We start from the raw sequence: 17,188 nt of genomic DNA on the forward strand, positions 1-17,188 counted from the left end.
ATTTCAAATTAAAACATACCAAAAAAAAAAAAAAAAGCAAAACATTCATAAATACACACTCATAAATCATAAGAACATATATGATGGCAAACAAATGGCAAGTTAGTCGGTCACAGTATAACACATTCTCCATTCCTCTCTAACAGTCTAGAAAGTTCGCAGCCATAAGCAATTCCAGGGCAATCTCAGGAGCAATGGGGAATTCTGGGATTTCTGTCGAGCTGTTAGTGTAGCGCACTTTATAGGTAAAATACATGCAAACTTTGGAGAGAACATGAGACGGGATCTCCCGGAAGTTCACCTCATTGGTTTCATTTTCAGCGAACTGACCTAAAAGAAAACATGCAAATGTTAGTTAGCGCTTCCTCTTACTGGTCAGATATCGCTAAAATGTTTTTGAAAGCAAATGATTGATGGAAGAATTTCACAATAAACAAATGCCGTTTCATAACAGCTAGACTTTGACCATGTTTCATACTCACCAGGCCCACTCAGCATAGCCTTGATGGTGCCAGAGGTTAAAGCATGCTCTCTCTTCACAATAAACTCACGGCCATCTGAAGAGATCAGCTTTACATACATGGCATCAGGGCCTTCACAACCACCATAAGTCCTGTCTTCAACATCTACTTGAAAATGTTATTTGGACACTTAAGGGAAAAAAGAAACATGCAATGGAAGCTAAACAGACACATGCATACGAGTACATTTACTAGGAATAAGGATGAATAGCGAAGTTATTAGGTTGAAATCATTAAAAGCATCTGGTTGAGACATTTCCTATTTCCAAATAAATAAAAGTCCAATACAAACCCATTGTTTCACAGGTGCTGTATTACTCCTGCAAACAAAAGAACAAAACATCAGGCTTATGGTAGTGTATTGCACAGAAAAAAAGATAAATTATTGCGAAATAGTAAGAAAGCTTAGAACGAAACAAACTCCCACAAAACTGTGAAATAATAATGACAGACTGACTCGAGAGGCAAACAGTTAACAAAAACTATTTAAGACTCGTTTTGTGTTTATTATCTTTTACTGTACTTGGTATTTACATACTTGTTCTCATTTTTATATAAACCGTCTCATAAAAGCACACTGTCACGATCACAACAGTAAATGACAGATTTGACACACATAATTTTGAAATCGATAAATCACATTGTCTTATCTTCTCTAAGTATATCTATTAATCATATAATCAAATCTATATTGTGGATAATAAATGTACAACTGTCACACTTACCGCGAATTAAAACAACAAAACAAGTTTCTTGAGGAACACAGACAGTACAACTGAGTACTTCCGGTTCAAAAATGTGGTTCATAATTAAATGTCCCCGCTATAGATATGTATCTAACATCCAACCAACACTTTTCATTTTTACATTACACACCAAGGTTGAAGAAGCTCAGAAAAGTGCAAACACACACTGATTGGCGATTTAATTAGTAGGCTATGTATGTATGTATGTATGTTGAGGAACTCTATAACGCGAAGACAATTTAAAAAACACAAAGTATTAAATATACATAAACCTTTATATAAAAACAACAATAATATCCAAATAAAACAGATATTTACATTATAGGATGTTGTTAATTATACGTACATCTAGTAGCCTATAACAAAACTGTCCAGCAGATGGTGCAAATTGTCCCTGTTAGAAACAGAATGAGAAACTTATATGATTTCTATAAATATAATGTTATAAACAATTTAGATATGGTTTCTCCTATCATACTATTACTTGATTACAGAATTTCGACCACTCTTTCAAACTCTTACATCTTTATTTGCTGACAACTCTGCAAAATTAAGCTCTCATTTGCATCATGTTTACACTTTGTTGGTAATGAAATACTATTAAGTGTAGAACAGGTGAAGAAGTACGAATAGTTGCACGCAAAATGTATTTATTTATTTATTTTTGCACTGAGTATGGGGGTAAGTAAGATTATTTTTTTCATACGTAGATTTGCAGATTTGCACTGCCACCTTGAATTTAAGTTTTTCTGGTTGCCAAAAGATGATGTCAACCCAGGTTACAGGACTGTCATCTAATTTACTTACTTACTTGTTCGTTTGTTTTTTGTAATAAATTAATAATAATACTAATACTAATACTACTACTAATAATAATAATAATAACAATAATAATTTTATGATACATAAACTGCAATGACGTCACAGCAGTATAATGTTAAAGGTTTGTGGCCAGAAAATAAATATTTTCAACATAAACGGCGTCATTGTCCTATGTTCAATTATGTAAATGCCTGTTTCTATTTGATTTGTGTTTGCTCTGTGGCAGAGCGTCTGTGTGTCACGTAACCAGAGGAAGGCGAGTCTCGAGACCGTAAACAACATGGCGCGTCACGAAGCTGGAGAATCTTAAAACCTACTCGGAAGCTTTTAGCATACTGAACTCCCACGTTTACAAGCTTAATTTTTGATAACACTGTTTTGTGGTTATTTGCCGAAGTCTGCAGGAAGAAGCCAACGGAGCAAAAGAGCTGTCAAAGCGCTGTTACCATTTAACTGGTAGGTGTCTCTCTTTTGTAGGTCGCTTACAGCCTGCTAGCGTGAGCGCTAGCATATAAACAAAGGGTTGTTTTGGCTGTGTGTTTAACGTAATAATTAGGATTTATGTGTTTTGCTATTTTAAACTCTTAGTTTGAAAATATGAAACTATTATAAGAAGTGTTCGTTTCATGACATTTGCTCTTTTTAATTATATAATGTCATTTTAGCACGCTCGTCTGTCAGTTACATCACAGCCTTTTGTCAGCTGTATGTCGGCATTAATTTAAATCACCATATTAACATCATAATTTCTCAAGACAAGCAAACATTGGGATGTTTATAACACTGACATACCACACAATTAATGCACTACATCAGCGTTAATTTGGGCGTAATACACATTTATGCATTCTGACATGTCCATCACAGATTTATGATCAGAGAAGTGTATTTCTTATTATTTGGGTGTATGTCCTATTATTTACTGTATTACTAAAACTGGAGTCAAATGTCTTTAATATTAACCTAGAATTGTTTATACCTTGCTCTTTAAAGTAATAATAATACTTTTATCTGCTTAGTATTTCTCAAACATGTTAAAATGCACAAAAAGCCTTAATAAAGTCCTGTAGTGAAAATGTGTAAATCTTTTTTTTTTTTATAAATTCATGTTTCTATTCAGCAATGCATTAAATTGATCAAAAGTTGGCAATATTGCCATAAATTCGCAATAAAGACATTTATAATGTTACAAAAGATTTCTATTTCAAATAAATTCTGCTTTTTAAAACTTTCTAGTCACCAAAGTATCCTGAAAAAATGTTTTAGTTTACACAAAATATTTGACATCACAGCCATTTTTAATATTGATAATAAGAAGTCAAAACAAGATAAGGATATTTTTGAAAGATCATAGGACACTGAAAACTGGAGAAATGGCTGCTGAATATTCAGTTGTGTCATCACAGGTATATTATTTGGGTGTTTGTCATATTTTTGACCTAATTACTAATAGATGGTGTTCAATGTCTTTAAAGAAATGTTAGCATTATTTATAATATATCTTGCTTTTTTAGAATGACACGAATGTGATTGCTTGTATTGCTAATTTCTGAATAAATGATTTGGCAGACAATCAGTCTATGGGCTCTCAGTCCAGTTCTGGGATGTCCGGTCAGGGCTCTGGCAGCAACCCAGACCAGTCAGAACCAGAACCCAACCAGAATTCCAATCAGACGGGTCGCACACAGGCCGAGAGGCAGTCAGGATCTGAAGAGGACGTTGATTTGGCACAAGTTCTGGCGTACCTACTGCGAAGGTAATTACAGTATATGCATAATCTACAAAACATTTATTTGCCGATGCCTTTGTCTGGGCTGCATTTTAAACATGTTTTGGAACTCTGCCGCTTCCTCTTTTGTCATATGGGTATTGAAAAGTGTTCTTCCCTTTTCTCTATTATAGGGGCCAGGTCCGCCTGGTCCATGGAAGTGGAGCGACGGGCCTACAGCTCGTGCAGTCATATTCAGACTCAGATGAGGACAGCGATGGGGCCTGGGATGGGCGGCTAGGACATCGATATGACCCTCCAGGTGAGAATTATGGACTGTATGGCATCAGTTTCGGTCTATAAACTTGAGCAATGGTGCCATAAATACCACTTAATTAAACACAATTCTGTGGTTATTTACTATGCCTTATTTTTTCTCACTCAGTCGATGCCCAACCAGACACACAGGAAATTGACCACAGTGAGATCCGCACTCAAATCCTGCTTGCCACTGCTTCCTCAGGCCTAAAGGGCAGACACAGTTTCACACATATGCTAGCAGAGGTAAGATGAGCAGGGCATATATAGTAACAATACAGTGAGTCTGAATGAGCAGCTCAGCTGTTTTACTTTGCAGCTCTTCTGATTTGTAATTAAGAGATCAGGAAATCTTTATACAGCCAAATAGAGTAGAGTAGAGTTCACAAATGTGCAACTTTCTATAATTTAACTGTATATTTCTTTCTGAAGAGGGAACATGGACGATGTCGTGGGTCGAGTTTCTCTCATGGAGAGTGCAGCCGAATCCGTTCACAGTAAGAGCAACATAAATGCTATGCTACAATAATAATGTATATTTGAAACCTTTAAATACTACATACTCACAGATACAGAGGCACATATGTCACATATTTGACAGAGAGATTTTTGCATATGTATAATAAATCATATTAATTTCCTCATAGTTTCCTGCCCAATCATGTGGTATACAAGGACACCTATCAGCAGAAAGTCTTTTGTGGAGTCTACAGTGATGAAGGAAACATGTTCCTCTCTGCATGCCAAGGTGAAACTGTAATTCAAGACTTTGTCATTAGTATTTATTTTCTATTTTTAGTAGTTTCCAAATGTTAGTCATGTCTCAGATATGTTCAAATGCATAACAAAGTTCTACAAAAGTCCAACATTGTAATTGTTTCAATCTTTAATTTAAGCACATAAACTACTGTTCGAAAGTTTGAGGTCAGTAAGGTTTATTTGTAATTTTTTGTAAGAAATGCAAAAAATGCATCAGACTGATAAAGTGACACTAAAGACATTTATAATGTTACAAAGCTTTCTATTTCAAATGAAAAATTGCTTGTGGTTGTTACAAAAATATTATGCAACAGCTGTTTTCAACATTGATAAAAAACAAAGAAATGTGTCTTGAGCACCAAATTAGCTTGTTAGAATGATTTCTGAATCAGCATTGCCTTCACAAAAATAAATGACATTTTACAAATATTAAAAAAGAAAACTGTCATTTTAAATAGAAATAATAATTCACATTATTACTGTATTTTGATCAAATAAAAACAGACTACATGAGCATAAAAGACTTATTTCAAAATCAAATATGCGGAAAATCATTGAACTGTGTAGCGCAAACAGTATCTTACACTCTCCTTTTTCTGTCTTTGTTTTTATAGATCAGAATATCAGGTTATATGACACTAGCAGGGGCCGTTTTACTCTAAAGAAGACAGTGAAGGCCAGAGACGTGGGCTGGAGCATTCTGGATGTGTGTTTCACCCCTGATGCACGTTGTGTGCTGTACTCCAGTTGGTCTGACTACAGTAAGACAGGGCCAGGTCACTTAAACTGCTTTGTTGTCACTACTGTCATTTATTCCAGTAATGCATATCTGTCTGTGCTCCCTCTCTTTAGTCCATGTGTGCAGTGTAGATGGGGACAATGAAACACACACCGCTCTGGACCTCAAGTTAGTGTTTCCTCATAGTACATTTTAGCATTAAACCTCAGGTAATCACCTGTACGCTTCCTCTTCATGTGGATGACAGACAGTAGAACAGATTTCCATAATCATTCATTACTACAGCCATCATGTGACTGTGAGCTAACCAAAACTGAACACGATGGCAAAGTGTAATCTGAAGGAAGTTTGTTTTCAAAGTAATAACCAATTGTGGTTGCTTTTTATATTTTAGGAACAATTCTTAATTATATACTAATTAGTTCGCTTCTTTTTTTTAATTTTCATATATAATCATATGTTTGTTCTCATAATATGTAAGAACAGTAACCCCTCTTAAGGCGGGCGTACACGGTGCGATTTTTGCTGTCGCAGATCACAGATGCTCGTATGGTCGCGGCTCGTACCGTGTGAGAAGAATTACGGGCCAATCCGAGACGTTACGAGCACCTCCCGTCCTCCCGATAATTTTCAAACATGTCAAAAAAAAATCGGATACTGTCGGTTTAAATTCGTGGCATATGTGCGGTTGAACGAGACGATTTGGCGATCCATCTGAAGTTGACCAATCAGAAGATGACAAAAACCATATTCTATAATCATTTTAGTTTAATTATACAGTTCTATTTTTTATTTGTTATTCCGAATGTGCCAAATTTGCCGTTCAGCTTTATGAATGAATAAGAATCGCACTGTGTACGCCCGCCTTTATTGAAATTATAATTAAAGTGCCATAACACCTTCAGATATGCTTTCTGCCTCTTCCATTAAATTCACAAGACCATTGTTGACGTCTTCGCTGCATTGCAAAACATTTAGTGACCATCCTGTGATAATAAACTGTAATATTATGCTTTTAGAGGTTTAGTTTTGCTCTGTTCATCCCCAAGGAATGTAGAGCTGTGTGAATGGAAATGAGTTTAGATTAGGGCTGCACGATTAATCGCATGCGATATTTAACGCGCATCTCGCAAAAAATCGCGCGATTATGAACGTGGTTTAGCGCAGCTCGTCAGTGAACAACGGCTCTGTGTAGTTAATGCTGCTCGATGTGAAAGCACGCAGGTGATAGAGATTTACCGCTGATTACAGAATCGGCTTTACTGATAAGATGCGCGTTAAATATCGCATGCGATTAATCGTGCAGCCCTAGTTTAGATGTTTAAAGATTTATATTTAATTATGTTTTAGTATAGCCTGTGAAGTATATTGAACGTAATCGCCATAGAAATGACTGTAGTTGTTAGTGTTTAAGGTTCCTGATGCTGACAGGTGTCTGTTCTTCTTCCAGTCCTGATGAAAGGAGGTTCTGTGTTTTCTCACTGGCAGCATCCACAGATGGAAAAGAAATTTTAGGCGGGTTAGTAACATACTATGGTCTAAGAAAACTAACCCCAGAAAGCGATCCTTTAATAACTCATTATTAGTTTTTAAATCTGGATTTTTTTTTTTTAAACATGTTCAAATTTGTTTTGCTTTTCTGATTTCCACTATTGGTATTTTATTTTATTTTATTTTATTTTATTTTATTTTATATTTTATTTGATTGCACCTACCATACATAGAAACCTAAAGTGTTCCTTTATTCTTACTGAGATCCTTTTTGTCTCTTCAAATAGAGCAAACGATGGCTGCCTGTATGTGTTTGATCGGGAACAAAACAAGAGAACTCTAAAGGTATGATTCACAAATTTGTAAAGTAATAGAAGGGCATAAGTTTGCACTCTTAATCCAGGGACAAAATTCCTTAATATTTATTTAGAGGCTAGTGGAAGAGAAAACGTCACAAATACCCCTTTATCAGTAACCCAAAGATGTTTGGTCAGTTTTCATCTGCTGCACTTCTAAATACAGTAAATGTTGAATTAATGGTGCATGCTACCTTTTATTGGATCAATATCTGTTAACTCTACTGTCAACCTGTTATACTTCTCAGCCATCCTGTGACTTTAAGCCTCTGTAGCATGACTCATGTGAATTCGGTTGTTTATCTCGTCATCCTTCAGATCGACGCTCACGAGGATGATGTGAATGCCGTAGCGTTTGCAGACAGTTCATCACAGCTGCTGTTCTCAGGCAGTGATGATGCTCTGTGTAAGGTATGGGACAGACGTACCCTCAGAGAAGACAGACCACAGCCTGTGGGTCATCTGGCTGGACACAGAGATGGAATCACCTTCATACACAGCAAGGTATGGTATCATTGTCAAGACACTGTCTTACAATAAATACAGTTACAACACACTTAAACCTTTTACATAATAATATGTGATTATAAACCAGATAATTGTGAGCATAGTATAATATACACGTCCATTCAGAAGTAAAAAAGAATTTGTAATAAGTTTAAGAACGCTGCTTTTATTTAATTAAAAATACAGTAAAAACTTTAACATTGTGTAATATTATTACTATTTAAAATAGCTATTTTAAATGTTAATATTTTACAATATAATTGTAATTATAATATAAATGTAATTTATTGTAATTTTTACTCAGTAAAAATTATTTGTACTATAAACTCATTTTTACAGTAATTATTCTAATATGCTGATTTGCCGTTAAAGACACATTTCTTATTATTATAAATGTTGAAAAGAGTTGTGCTACTTAATATTTTAATGGAAACAGTGATACATTTTTTCAGGATTCTTTGATGAATAGAACTTTAAAAAGAACAACATTTATTTGTAATAGACATCTTTTGTATTCTTTTCTGTCACCTGTTCTCAATTTAATGCCTTCTTGCTGAATAAAAGTATTAATTTTTTTCTTCTTTTTTTTTTTACTGACCCTAAACTTTAAACAGGACTTTACATAGAGTAATCATTTATCAATTTATGTAAAAGAATAAATCAAACTGACAAATAAATACTATAACATTTGAAACTATTGATGTTTACAAATGTAGTTCAGTGTAAAAGTATATAAATTAATAATTCACTTTTCAAATTGTATTTACAGAAATACAGACATTTAAAGCAATTTATGGTTAAATATTAACACTTTTCAGTAGCACTCATTATTGCTATTATGAATAATACAACATTATTTGTAATGTCATATTATTTGAAAAGTAATTATTTACATTTTAATTTTTTAATAAATATGTGATTGATTATTTTATTTTTAATATATATTAAATATTCATAAATATACACCCAAGAAACAAAGCAAACTACATGCCAGAAATATGTGGACACTCTCTTCTAATAGACCGTTATCACAGCGGAATTGATTACCGGAAGTTCTCGTCTAAGCAGTGTATCGATTCTTCCGGTTATGTATATTTTTCAATGTGCTGTAATCACCCTGTTGAATAAACAGCTGTTAAAATCTGCAGGATGATTTCAAATTCCGTAATTTTCAGAGACAGGTGAAGAGATATTCTGATGATTACTGTGCACAGAATTTTCCAAACTCAACGGAACTTGTAGTTTTAATCCGACGTAAGCCGATCCAAACATGCGTGATGATTTCACCACACTGTGTCAGTGCTCGTTTCATAGTGACTGCGATGCTGCAGTGTGTGCATGAATGAATGATGAATACAAATGTATTCATTTGTTTTAAATTTTAGTCATTATTCTGTCATTTTTCACAGTCAATTCACGTATTTATACCAAATTTCTTAGTTAATATTCAAAGTCACGCTGTCAACACATTATCCTGTTTAAGATTAATTAGCCTAAATGTTTAACATTGTTACATTTCTTTAAGGCAACTTCAGCGCATTCATTCATCTATTTTAATACTGCTCTTACGAAAATCAACCATGGTTTTGCTAACCATAGTTCAACCATGGTAATATAAATGGAAATCAGTCCGCGGAAAAAAAACAAACAAACATGGGTACTACATTTTTACTATAATAAAACCATGGTTCATTTTTGTAAGTGTGTTTTGTCAAATTCATTAAAAAAATGTAAACAGGTATGAAATATAATCAGTAAGAGAAAAACATTGTTAATGAGAAGACGAACTTGACTGCAGCAGGTTAGTTGGGAAATAAATGTATTTACTCAGAATGCACATTTGGAAGGGAAATATATTAATAGGAACAGTTCAGCAGGATGAAGATATGAGATGGAGCCCTAAACATCCTCAGTTTCGAATTGCATACTATGCATGAACGTTTTCCCGCTTAATATTTTAGAAGGACCTTCATCCCACCCCATCAGTCTCATCCATGCTTTCCTCAATTCGTGTTGTGTCAGGAAATCGTGAAAACTGAGGCAGTATGTCGTTGTTTAGAATCAAAGCAGCCAGGTACGCTGCAGTAACACCGGCGAGAGAAGTTTAGAAAGAAAGGAAAGAGAGCATTCGCCCATTAGTTTTGATTGTGTTGTGATGGGACCGGAAGTGGCGATACACTGCTTCACTTACCGGATATAGGAAGTGTGATAAAGGTCTATTACTGGGTTTGACCATTCCAGCTACATTCAGGTGCATAAAAGCAAACCGTGGTTGTCCACATATTTTTGGTCATGTATTGTATGTCACAGTGAACAAACTGAAGGTAATTAAAAAGTTAAAGAGCTAGACTGTTAACATAATTTGTAGGTTCAAATCCAGGTAAAGGTGATTATACAGTTTAGTTGCTTCCCTTCAAGCACTTTTCAAGCAGCATTTGTATGTTCTGAAGGGCGACGCTCGGTACTTGATCAGCAACTCCAAAGATCAGACCATTAAACTGTGGGACGTGAGGAAGTTTTCACCCAAAGAAGGTCTCGCGGCTTCACGGCTCGCTGTCACACAACAGAACTGGGACTACCGCTGGCAGCAGGTTCCACAGAGAGGTGCGTTACTGTGCTTGAGTAACTTTAATAGACCTGCTTGTTTATTTTCAAGCTTCATTTTATACATGAACACAAAGCGCCTGTTTTGACTTGTTATTTTGTTGGCCTGCAGCACTAAAGAGGCATAAGCTGAGTGGCGACACCTCTGTGATGAGCTACAGGGGTCATGGGGTTCTGCACACGCTCATTCGCTGCCGCTTTTCCCCTGAATTCAGCACTGGACAGAAGTTTATTTACACAGGCTGTTCAACAGGCAAAATCGTCAGTAAGTGGAGAGTAATAGCAAGTGTGAAATTGTTTTTAAAGTGACTTTTTATTGTTATCCAAATCTGCAATATTTGACCTCCTCCCATCTTTTTTGTAGTCTACGATGTGTTGACGGGATCCATTGTGTCCAAATTGTCCAATCATGACGCATGTGTGAGGGACATCAGCTGGCACCCCTATCACAACAACATGGTCAGCAGCTCTGTAAGTAAAACCACTGTTTAATACTAGTGTTTATTTTGTTAATGAAAACAATGATGAAAAGTATTTGTTGACAACATTGCTGACAAAAAAAAAGATAATAAAAGCCCTACATTCAAAATCTCTCTATTTTTTTTTAACAACAACAAAAAAAACAGGAAAAATGTAGACCTCCAGAAGTTTTTGTGCTTGCGGTTGCCAGAGCTTTTCTCCTAGAAGGATACATTTTTCCCCTCTGTTTTACTTAATCTTGTACTTAAACCTGCAACTGTGTACTATCTGGTCTAAGAAAACAGCACTGATAATCTGAAAACAATACAGCCAGTTTGTGTTCCTTCACATGGACGTTTGTGCGGCTTGCTCCAACTAAATCTTTATAAATCCTTATAAATCTGAATTTATAAATCCACATGTATTTCAACAATAATGTTTGCAATTGTGGTTGCTTAAGATATGCTCTCACGCAAACTCTTGGCCATAATACAAAGTCTTTTTGTTGTTTTAATAGAAAAACATGAATATAATTTGGAATTAATGATAGGAATTTTAGCCAAGTTTTAGCTTTTGAGAGAAACTTTTGAGTTTACCAGTTTTAATAATGTAGGGCTAATGATGGGCTAATATAATAAATCAGGAAACAAGATGGTTAATCGTAATAGTAATAGGATAGGTAAAATAAACCATGTATATGATTGGACATTTCCTTGATTTGTGCTTATAGGTGAAAGTGTAATAATTCCATAATTCATAACCATAATGCGGCAGAGCTGGGTAGATTGCTTACAAATTGTAATCCGTTACTGATTCCAAATGACATGACAAAAACTGTAGTTAGTAAAGTAATCCATTACATTACACATTTTTAGTAATATAATCAGACTACTTTTAGATTACTTTTGACCCATCTCGATTTAAATAGGATAATCGTGTACCATATTGATATAAAAATACAAAGAGTAAGAAAATATATTCCATTTGTTGTTATCAACAACATGAAGTGCATTAAACATTATATTACATCAAGGTTTCCCAAACTGGGTTTGTGAAGGAACTGCAGGGGGTTTATGACTTTAATGAAAAGCTAATAGTTAATTAAATCATAAAAATGTTAAACTAAAAGAAATTATTTGAAAATGAAACAAAATAAAACCCTTACTAAAAAAAATTTAATATTTTATTTGTTTACCTGCATGTAATGTGACCATAACCAATGTCAGAGAACCGTGAACATGCAAATGTAATACTTAATTATTAAAATATTCATTTTAAAATCTCAGGGGTACTTTAAATAAAAAAAAATATATTCGGTGAAAGAAGATTGGATGACAAAAAAGTGGTGGAATTTGTGAATTTGTTTATTTTAATGTTTGAAAGACAAACGCCTTCCAAATTAATACATGGTAAAATAACCAACTGAGTGATAATTCAAATAAAAATTATAATACATTTTCTTCAGTGGTTGATGCAATGTTGAAACACTTTTTAAACCTGAAATGATTTTTGTAAATCCAGTGGTCAAATGCAGCCACCTGACTAATGACTGGTCTCTGTGTGAATTTCTGAATGTATATAAGCGGCAGGCTATTTCAGAAAGGAAAATTTAAAAGATGAAAAAAGAAATTAGGGAGAATCAATAAATTATTAATAAATTATTCCTATTGTGTAAATAATATGTAATCATGTAATCCATAAAGAAGTAACTGTAGTCTGATTACAAGTATTTTAAAATGTAATTTAATCAAATAACAAGTATTTAATTTTTGAAATTCTATTACATAATTCAGATTTCATGTAATCAGTTGCTACCCAGCTCTGTTACGGGGTATGAGTGAAATATGAGTAGAAGTTTCTTACGTTCACAAGATTTCATTGATTAAAACTAGACTAAAACTCACACCCTTTTAACCAACTAAAAATTCACTAAACAAAAAATTGTATAGGTTGACTAAATATGACACAAGACTAAGACCAAGAAATGTACAAAAAAAAAAAAAATATACTATACCTTTATAGGACTGAGGCTTTTTTTTTATACTCATTGTATGTTTTTGTTTTCCTTCTCGTCACGTTTGCTCAGTGGGATGGTGCCATCCGTCTGTGGGAACACACGCAGAACCACCCTCTGGACAAAGATTGAGAGAGGATGAACGTGGATATGGTGGACATGAAAACCAAACGCTTTTGATGACGTCAGAGGTAGTCATCAATGGTGCCATCATTGCAGGAATGGAATGAAGGAGGAATAAAGAAAAACCAAATCAGAAAAGAGAACCAATTTTGTGCAGAGAATTTTGTGAAATCATATTGATGTAGTGTTAGGCAGGCTCTTCAGGTGTTTGTTTGATTTCACATTACCGGCGCAAAAAGATGATACAAATATGTTTAAAGTAAAAGGATCATTTAGTTAATGGACACGGGGCGTGCTGTGATTTCTCTTTTACGCCTCTCTTTCAGCTCGGAGATGACCGTTTATGCTTAAGTGAAAGACTTTGAGTGAATTTCACCAATATAAAGAACAAAGACACAAACACAACTGCTTCGCTTGAATAATTACTGTATGGTAACTGTGTTGCTTTACCCAAAAAAAGCAATACTTGCATAATGAAATACAGCCTAATGGACATGTTTCTAAAAGTGCAACGAATTCTGGGAATAATTCTAAATATTGTAAGATATTTTATTGCTATTAATGTTCAGGATTTGATTTTGTAGTTTATATATGTACAAAATCTTTTCTTTGTCAAAACTCTGAATGTGTGTTAAAAGTGTGTGTGTGGAGACATAGCTGTGGGTTTACAGGTACGGGAGTGAGTTTCTTTATGCGTGTGTGTGTGTGTGTGTGTGTGTGTGTGTGTGTGTGCAGATATGTTTCTGTTGTCACAGAGGTTCGATTTGTGTATGATTTAAGTGCATTTAGAATTTTTTGGAACACACAAAATTGTTTTACAAGAATAATTATACTTGTGCGCACAACTTTGTTTGTTTGGACTATAAATCGCATCTCAAATATTTCAGTCAGCTGCAAGCAATTCAGTTAGTTACATGCAATGCTACACGCATTCAAAATTATTTTCAAACAATTTAAGACAAGGTCAGAATTTAGGTACTCACACTGACATATGTGTACTGTATATTTGCTATATTCTAATGATAGTAAGTAGAGGAAAACATGGTCTTTTCTAACGTGAAGAAGAAAAAAATGTGTTCAACATATACATGACTCAGTAAGATCTTTTTTTTAAGGACATTAATACTTCTGTTCAGCAGTGATGGATTAAACTGATCAGAAGTGACAGTGAAGACATTTATAATGTTATTTTCTTTTTCTTATTATGAAATGAAATGTTTCTCCAAATCAGCATATTAGAATGATTTCTGAAGGATCATGTTACACTGAAGACTGGAGTGCTAAAAATTCTGCTTCAGCATCACAGGAATAAATTACATGTAAAAATATATTAAAAAACAGTTCATTTAAAAAAAAAAATTTTTTTACTGTATTTTTATAATTAAATAAATGCAGACTGGGCGAGCATACGAGACTTTTTTTCAAAAAACAATAAAAGAAATCTTACTGCCAAGCTTTTAAACAGTACTGTAAACAACAATAAATAGTACAATAAACACAATGAGCACAATTATTATAATAACCATATAGTCAGTATACTGTAGTTATCAGTTACTTGTTTATATTAGTAATTTTATAGTGTATAGTGTAAATTTTACTTTACTAATTGTTTTAACTGTTTGTAAAAAAAAAAAAAAAATGTTTTGTTGTTTTGTCTTGTTTTGTATTTCTTGTTTTGTGTTTTTGTCTAGTGTCATGCTTTTTGTTTAGTTTTTTGTTTTGTTTTGTTTTGTTTTGTTTGACCTTTTTTCCAAAGCCAACGTTTATTTTAATCCATACTACAGAGACGGATGCTAAATAGAGTTGAAACCACAAAGGGAATGTTGCTGTGCTGCTTTACATCACACACACACACACACTCACAGAGAGAGCAGGCTGATAATATGGGAATGTTTGGAGCTGTTTGGAGCAAAATGTCAGGACTGTGAGTGAAAGGGTAAATGATGAGAAGTGTGACATAAACCAGCAGGTTGAACTCAGCTGAGAAAACAAAAGGGAAGCTAATAACCCTGCTGACAGATGCTAGAACAATCTCATTTCTCTCCTTCCCTCAATTAGTCGATCTGTTGAACATGCAGTGGAAGTTCTGCCCTCAGCAAATCAAGATGGATCTTTGTGGACTAAAGGAGATACTTTATAAGATCCATAACTCTGTCAACAAGCTTCTGCACTGGGCTCTGGTGCACTTCACTGATCTCACAGCTGGACTACTGGCTCATTTCTTCTTCAGACGGCATTTTCACTTCCTCCTCTCTGTGCTGGTGATGTTTAGACCTGTTCTGAGTCTCTGGGTCTCCCAAGTACAGCATATTTGGCAACAAGAATCAGTACCTGTACAGGCAAGATCTTATTCTAGTTAACTCTAGAATTACCTTAGAGTTTTTGAGTGTGAAGCTGATTTTTATGTGTGTGTGTGTAGTATACATACTAACAATATATTAGTTATTTAATAAATACATATTATTGTAAATATTATTAGTTACACTTTACAATAAGATTCAATTTATGTTAATTAAAAAACTCATTTTTTTAGTATTTATTTCGGTTAAAGGTCCCATGACATGCTGCTTTTTGGATGCTTTTATATAGGCCTAAGTAGTCCCTAGTACTGTATCTGAAGTCTCTTTCCCGAAATTCAGCCTTGGTGCAGAATTTCAGCCACTACGAGCCAATGAGCTTTCCTTAGGACGTGCCATTTCTGTGTCTGTAGCTTTAAATGCTAATGAGGAGGAGAGAGGCGGGGCAACTGCCATGCTTCGCTCGTTTGCAAGCCATGATGTCTCGAGGAAAAAAAAATATTGCGCTCGCCTCGCACGGTAGTAGCTTATTTTCTCATGGGCGGGCCAAATTCTCTGGGCGGGCAAAGCAGAGAAAGGGGAGGTAACCTTTCCCCGTATGACGACATAAAGGGAAGATTCCAGATTGGGCCATCTGAGCTTTCATTTTCTCAAAGGCAAAGCAGGATACACAGGGCTCGGTTTACACCTATCGCCATTTCTAGCCACTGGGGGACCATAGGCAGGCTAGGGGAACTCATATTAATGTTAAAAAACCTCATAAAGTGAAATTTTCATGCCATGGGACCTTTAATGTTCATTTTATACATATATTATTCATTGTTTATTCATGTTTGTTCATAACACATTATGTAACAAAATGCATATGTGACCCTGGAGCACAAAACCAGTCATAAGTAGCACGGGAATATTTGTAGCAATAGCCAACAATGCATTGTATGGGTCAAAATTATAAATGTTTCTTTTATGCCAAAAATCATTAGGCTATTAAGTGAAGATCATGTTCCATGAAGATATTTGGTAAATTTCCTACCATAAATATATCAAAACGTAGTTTTTGATTAGTAATATGCATTGCTAAGGACTTTATTCAGACAGCTTTAAAGGCGATTTTCTTAATATTTCGATTTTTTTGCACCCTCAGATTCCAGATTTTCAAATAGTTGCATCTCGGCCAAATATCGTCCTATCCTAACAAACCATACATCAATTGAAAGCTTATTTATCCAGCTATCCATGATGTATTAAATCTCAATTTCAAAAAATGTACCCTTATGACTGGTTTTGTGGTCCGGGGTCACATATACACACACACACACACACACACACAAAAATACTGATCAAGTAAATGAATTTATGGGAGTGTTTTGAAAGATTACTACTGTACATCAGTCTCTTTCCATACACTTCACAAATCATTTACATAATGAAGAGAATGAACTTAGTGTGTATTTAAATGTGTATTGCTATTATTGATGTACAGTATTTTCGGTTATTTATTATAATAAATTTATTTAAGTTAATTTTACCATTTTGTATTTCCTTTGTCTTGTTTGTTTTATGAGCTATTGATTGTGGTTGTTGTGATCTCATAGGGTCTTCCTGCATTCATGCTGGGGCTGGACCTGTGTATTAGGGGGAAGTCGTGGCCTAATGGTTAGAGAGTTGGACTCGTAAACCAAAGGTTGCGGGTTCGAGTCTCGCACCGGCAGGGATTGTAGGTG

At 34.6% G+C, this 17,188-nt stretch overlaps 2 protein-coding genes and 1 pseudogene across 8 annotated transcripts; 2 read left to right on the forward strand and 1 right to left on the reverse strand.

Annotated features, from left to right (window-relative positions):
- On the reverse strand, positions 1 to 1,640 carry LOC107691453 (transcription elongation factor B polypeptide 1-like). Of its 5 annotated transcripts, none has more exons than XM_016490047.1 (4): positions 1,614 to 1,640; positions 814 to 841; positions 483 to 626; positions 1 to 330 (listed from the first exon to the last, which is right to left on the reverse strand). In XM_016490047.1, the coding sequence occupies exons 2-4, from the start codon at positions 815 to 817 to the stop codon at positions 140 to 142; spliced, it is 339 nt and encodes a 112-aa protein (XP_016345533.1). In that variant the 5' UTR covers positions 818 to 841; positions 1,614 to 1,640; the 3' UTR covers positions 1 to 139. The 5 variants fall into 5 exon arrangements, with proteins under 5 accessions (XP_016345533.1, XP_016345531.1, XP_016345532.1 ...); XM_016490045.1 differs by lacking the exon at positions 1,614 to 1,640 and adding an exon at positions 1,247 to 1,436 and having other exon boundaries at positions 483 to 629; XM_016490046.1 differs by lacking the exon at positions 1,614 to 1,640 and adding an exon at positions 1,247 to 1,435.
- Positions 1,641 to 2,212: 572 nt separating this feature from the next.
- LOC107691410 (DDB1- and CUL4-associated factor 11-like) lies at positions 2,213 to 14,157 on the forward strand. 3 transcript variants are annotated; one of them, XR_001634536.1, is made up of 16 exons: positions 2,213 to 2,545; positions 3,659 to 3,845; positions 3,992 to 4,119; positions 4,243 to 4,361; positions 4,548 to 4,612; positions 4,763 to 4,863; positions 5,489 to 5,635; positions 5,727 to 5,781; positions 7,064 to 7,132; positions 7,392 to 7,449; positions 7,779 to 7,964; positions 10,418 to 10,571; positions 10,684 to 10,836; positions 10,936 to 11,042; positions 13,117 to 13,235; positions 13,494 to 14,157. XR_001634536.1 is itself a non-coding variant. In XM_016489985.1 (15 exons), the coding sequence occupies exons 2-15, from the start codon at positions 3,670 to 3,672 to the stop codon at positions 13,174 to 13,176; spliced, it is 1,578 nt and encodes a 525-aa protein (XP_016345471.1). In that variant the 5' UTR covers positions 2,213 to 2,545; positions 3,656 to 3,669; the 3' UTR covers positions 13,177 to 14,157. The 3 variants fall into 3 exon arrangements, 2 of the variants coding, with proteins under 2 accessions (XP_016345471.1, XP_016345470.1); XM_016489985.1 differs by having other exon boundaries at positions 3,656 to 3,845; positions 13,117 to 14,157; XM_016489984.1 differs by having other exon boundaries at positions 13,117 to 14,157.
- Positions 14,158 to 15,227: 1,070 nt separating this feature from the next.
- Positions 15,228 to 17,188, forward strand: part of LOC107691440 (fat storage-inducing transmembrane protein 1-like) — a 2,945-nt pseudogene continuing 984 nt past the window's right edge.

This window comes from Sinocyclocheilus anshuiensis, unplaced genomic scaffold (genome assembly GCF_001515605.1).
Source record: "Sinocyclocheilus anshuiensis isolate Anshui unplaced genomic scaffold, SAMN03320099.WGS_v1.1 scaffold106, whole genome shotgun sequence".
NCBI classification, from domain to species: Eukaryota; Metazoa; Chordata; class Actinopteri; order Cypriniformes; family Cyprinidae; genus Sinocyclocheilus; species Sinocyclocheilus anshuiensis.

Coding starts and splice junctions, on each gene's coding strand:
- LOC107691453 (XM_016490045.1), bottom strand. Junction 331..482: donor GGCTATGCTGAGTGGGCCTG/GTGAGTATGAAA, acceptor GTTTTCTTTTAG/GTCAGTTCGCTGAAAATGAA.
- LOC107691410 (XM_016489985.1), top strand. CDS start 3,670: ATGGGCTCTCAGTCCAGTTCTGGGATGTCCGGTCAGGGCTCTGGCAGC. Junction 3,846..3,991: donor CTGGCGTACCTACTGCGAAG/GTAATTACAGTA, acceptor TCTCTATTATAG/GGGCCAGGTCCGCCTGGTCC. Junction 7,450..7,778: donor AAAACAAGAGAACTCTAAAG/GTATGATTCACA, acceptor GTCATCCTTCAG/ATCGACGCTCACGAGGATGA.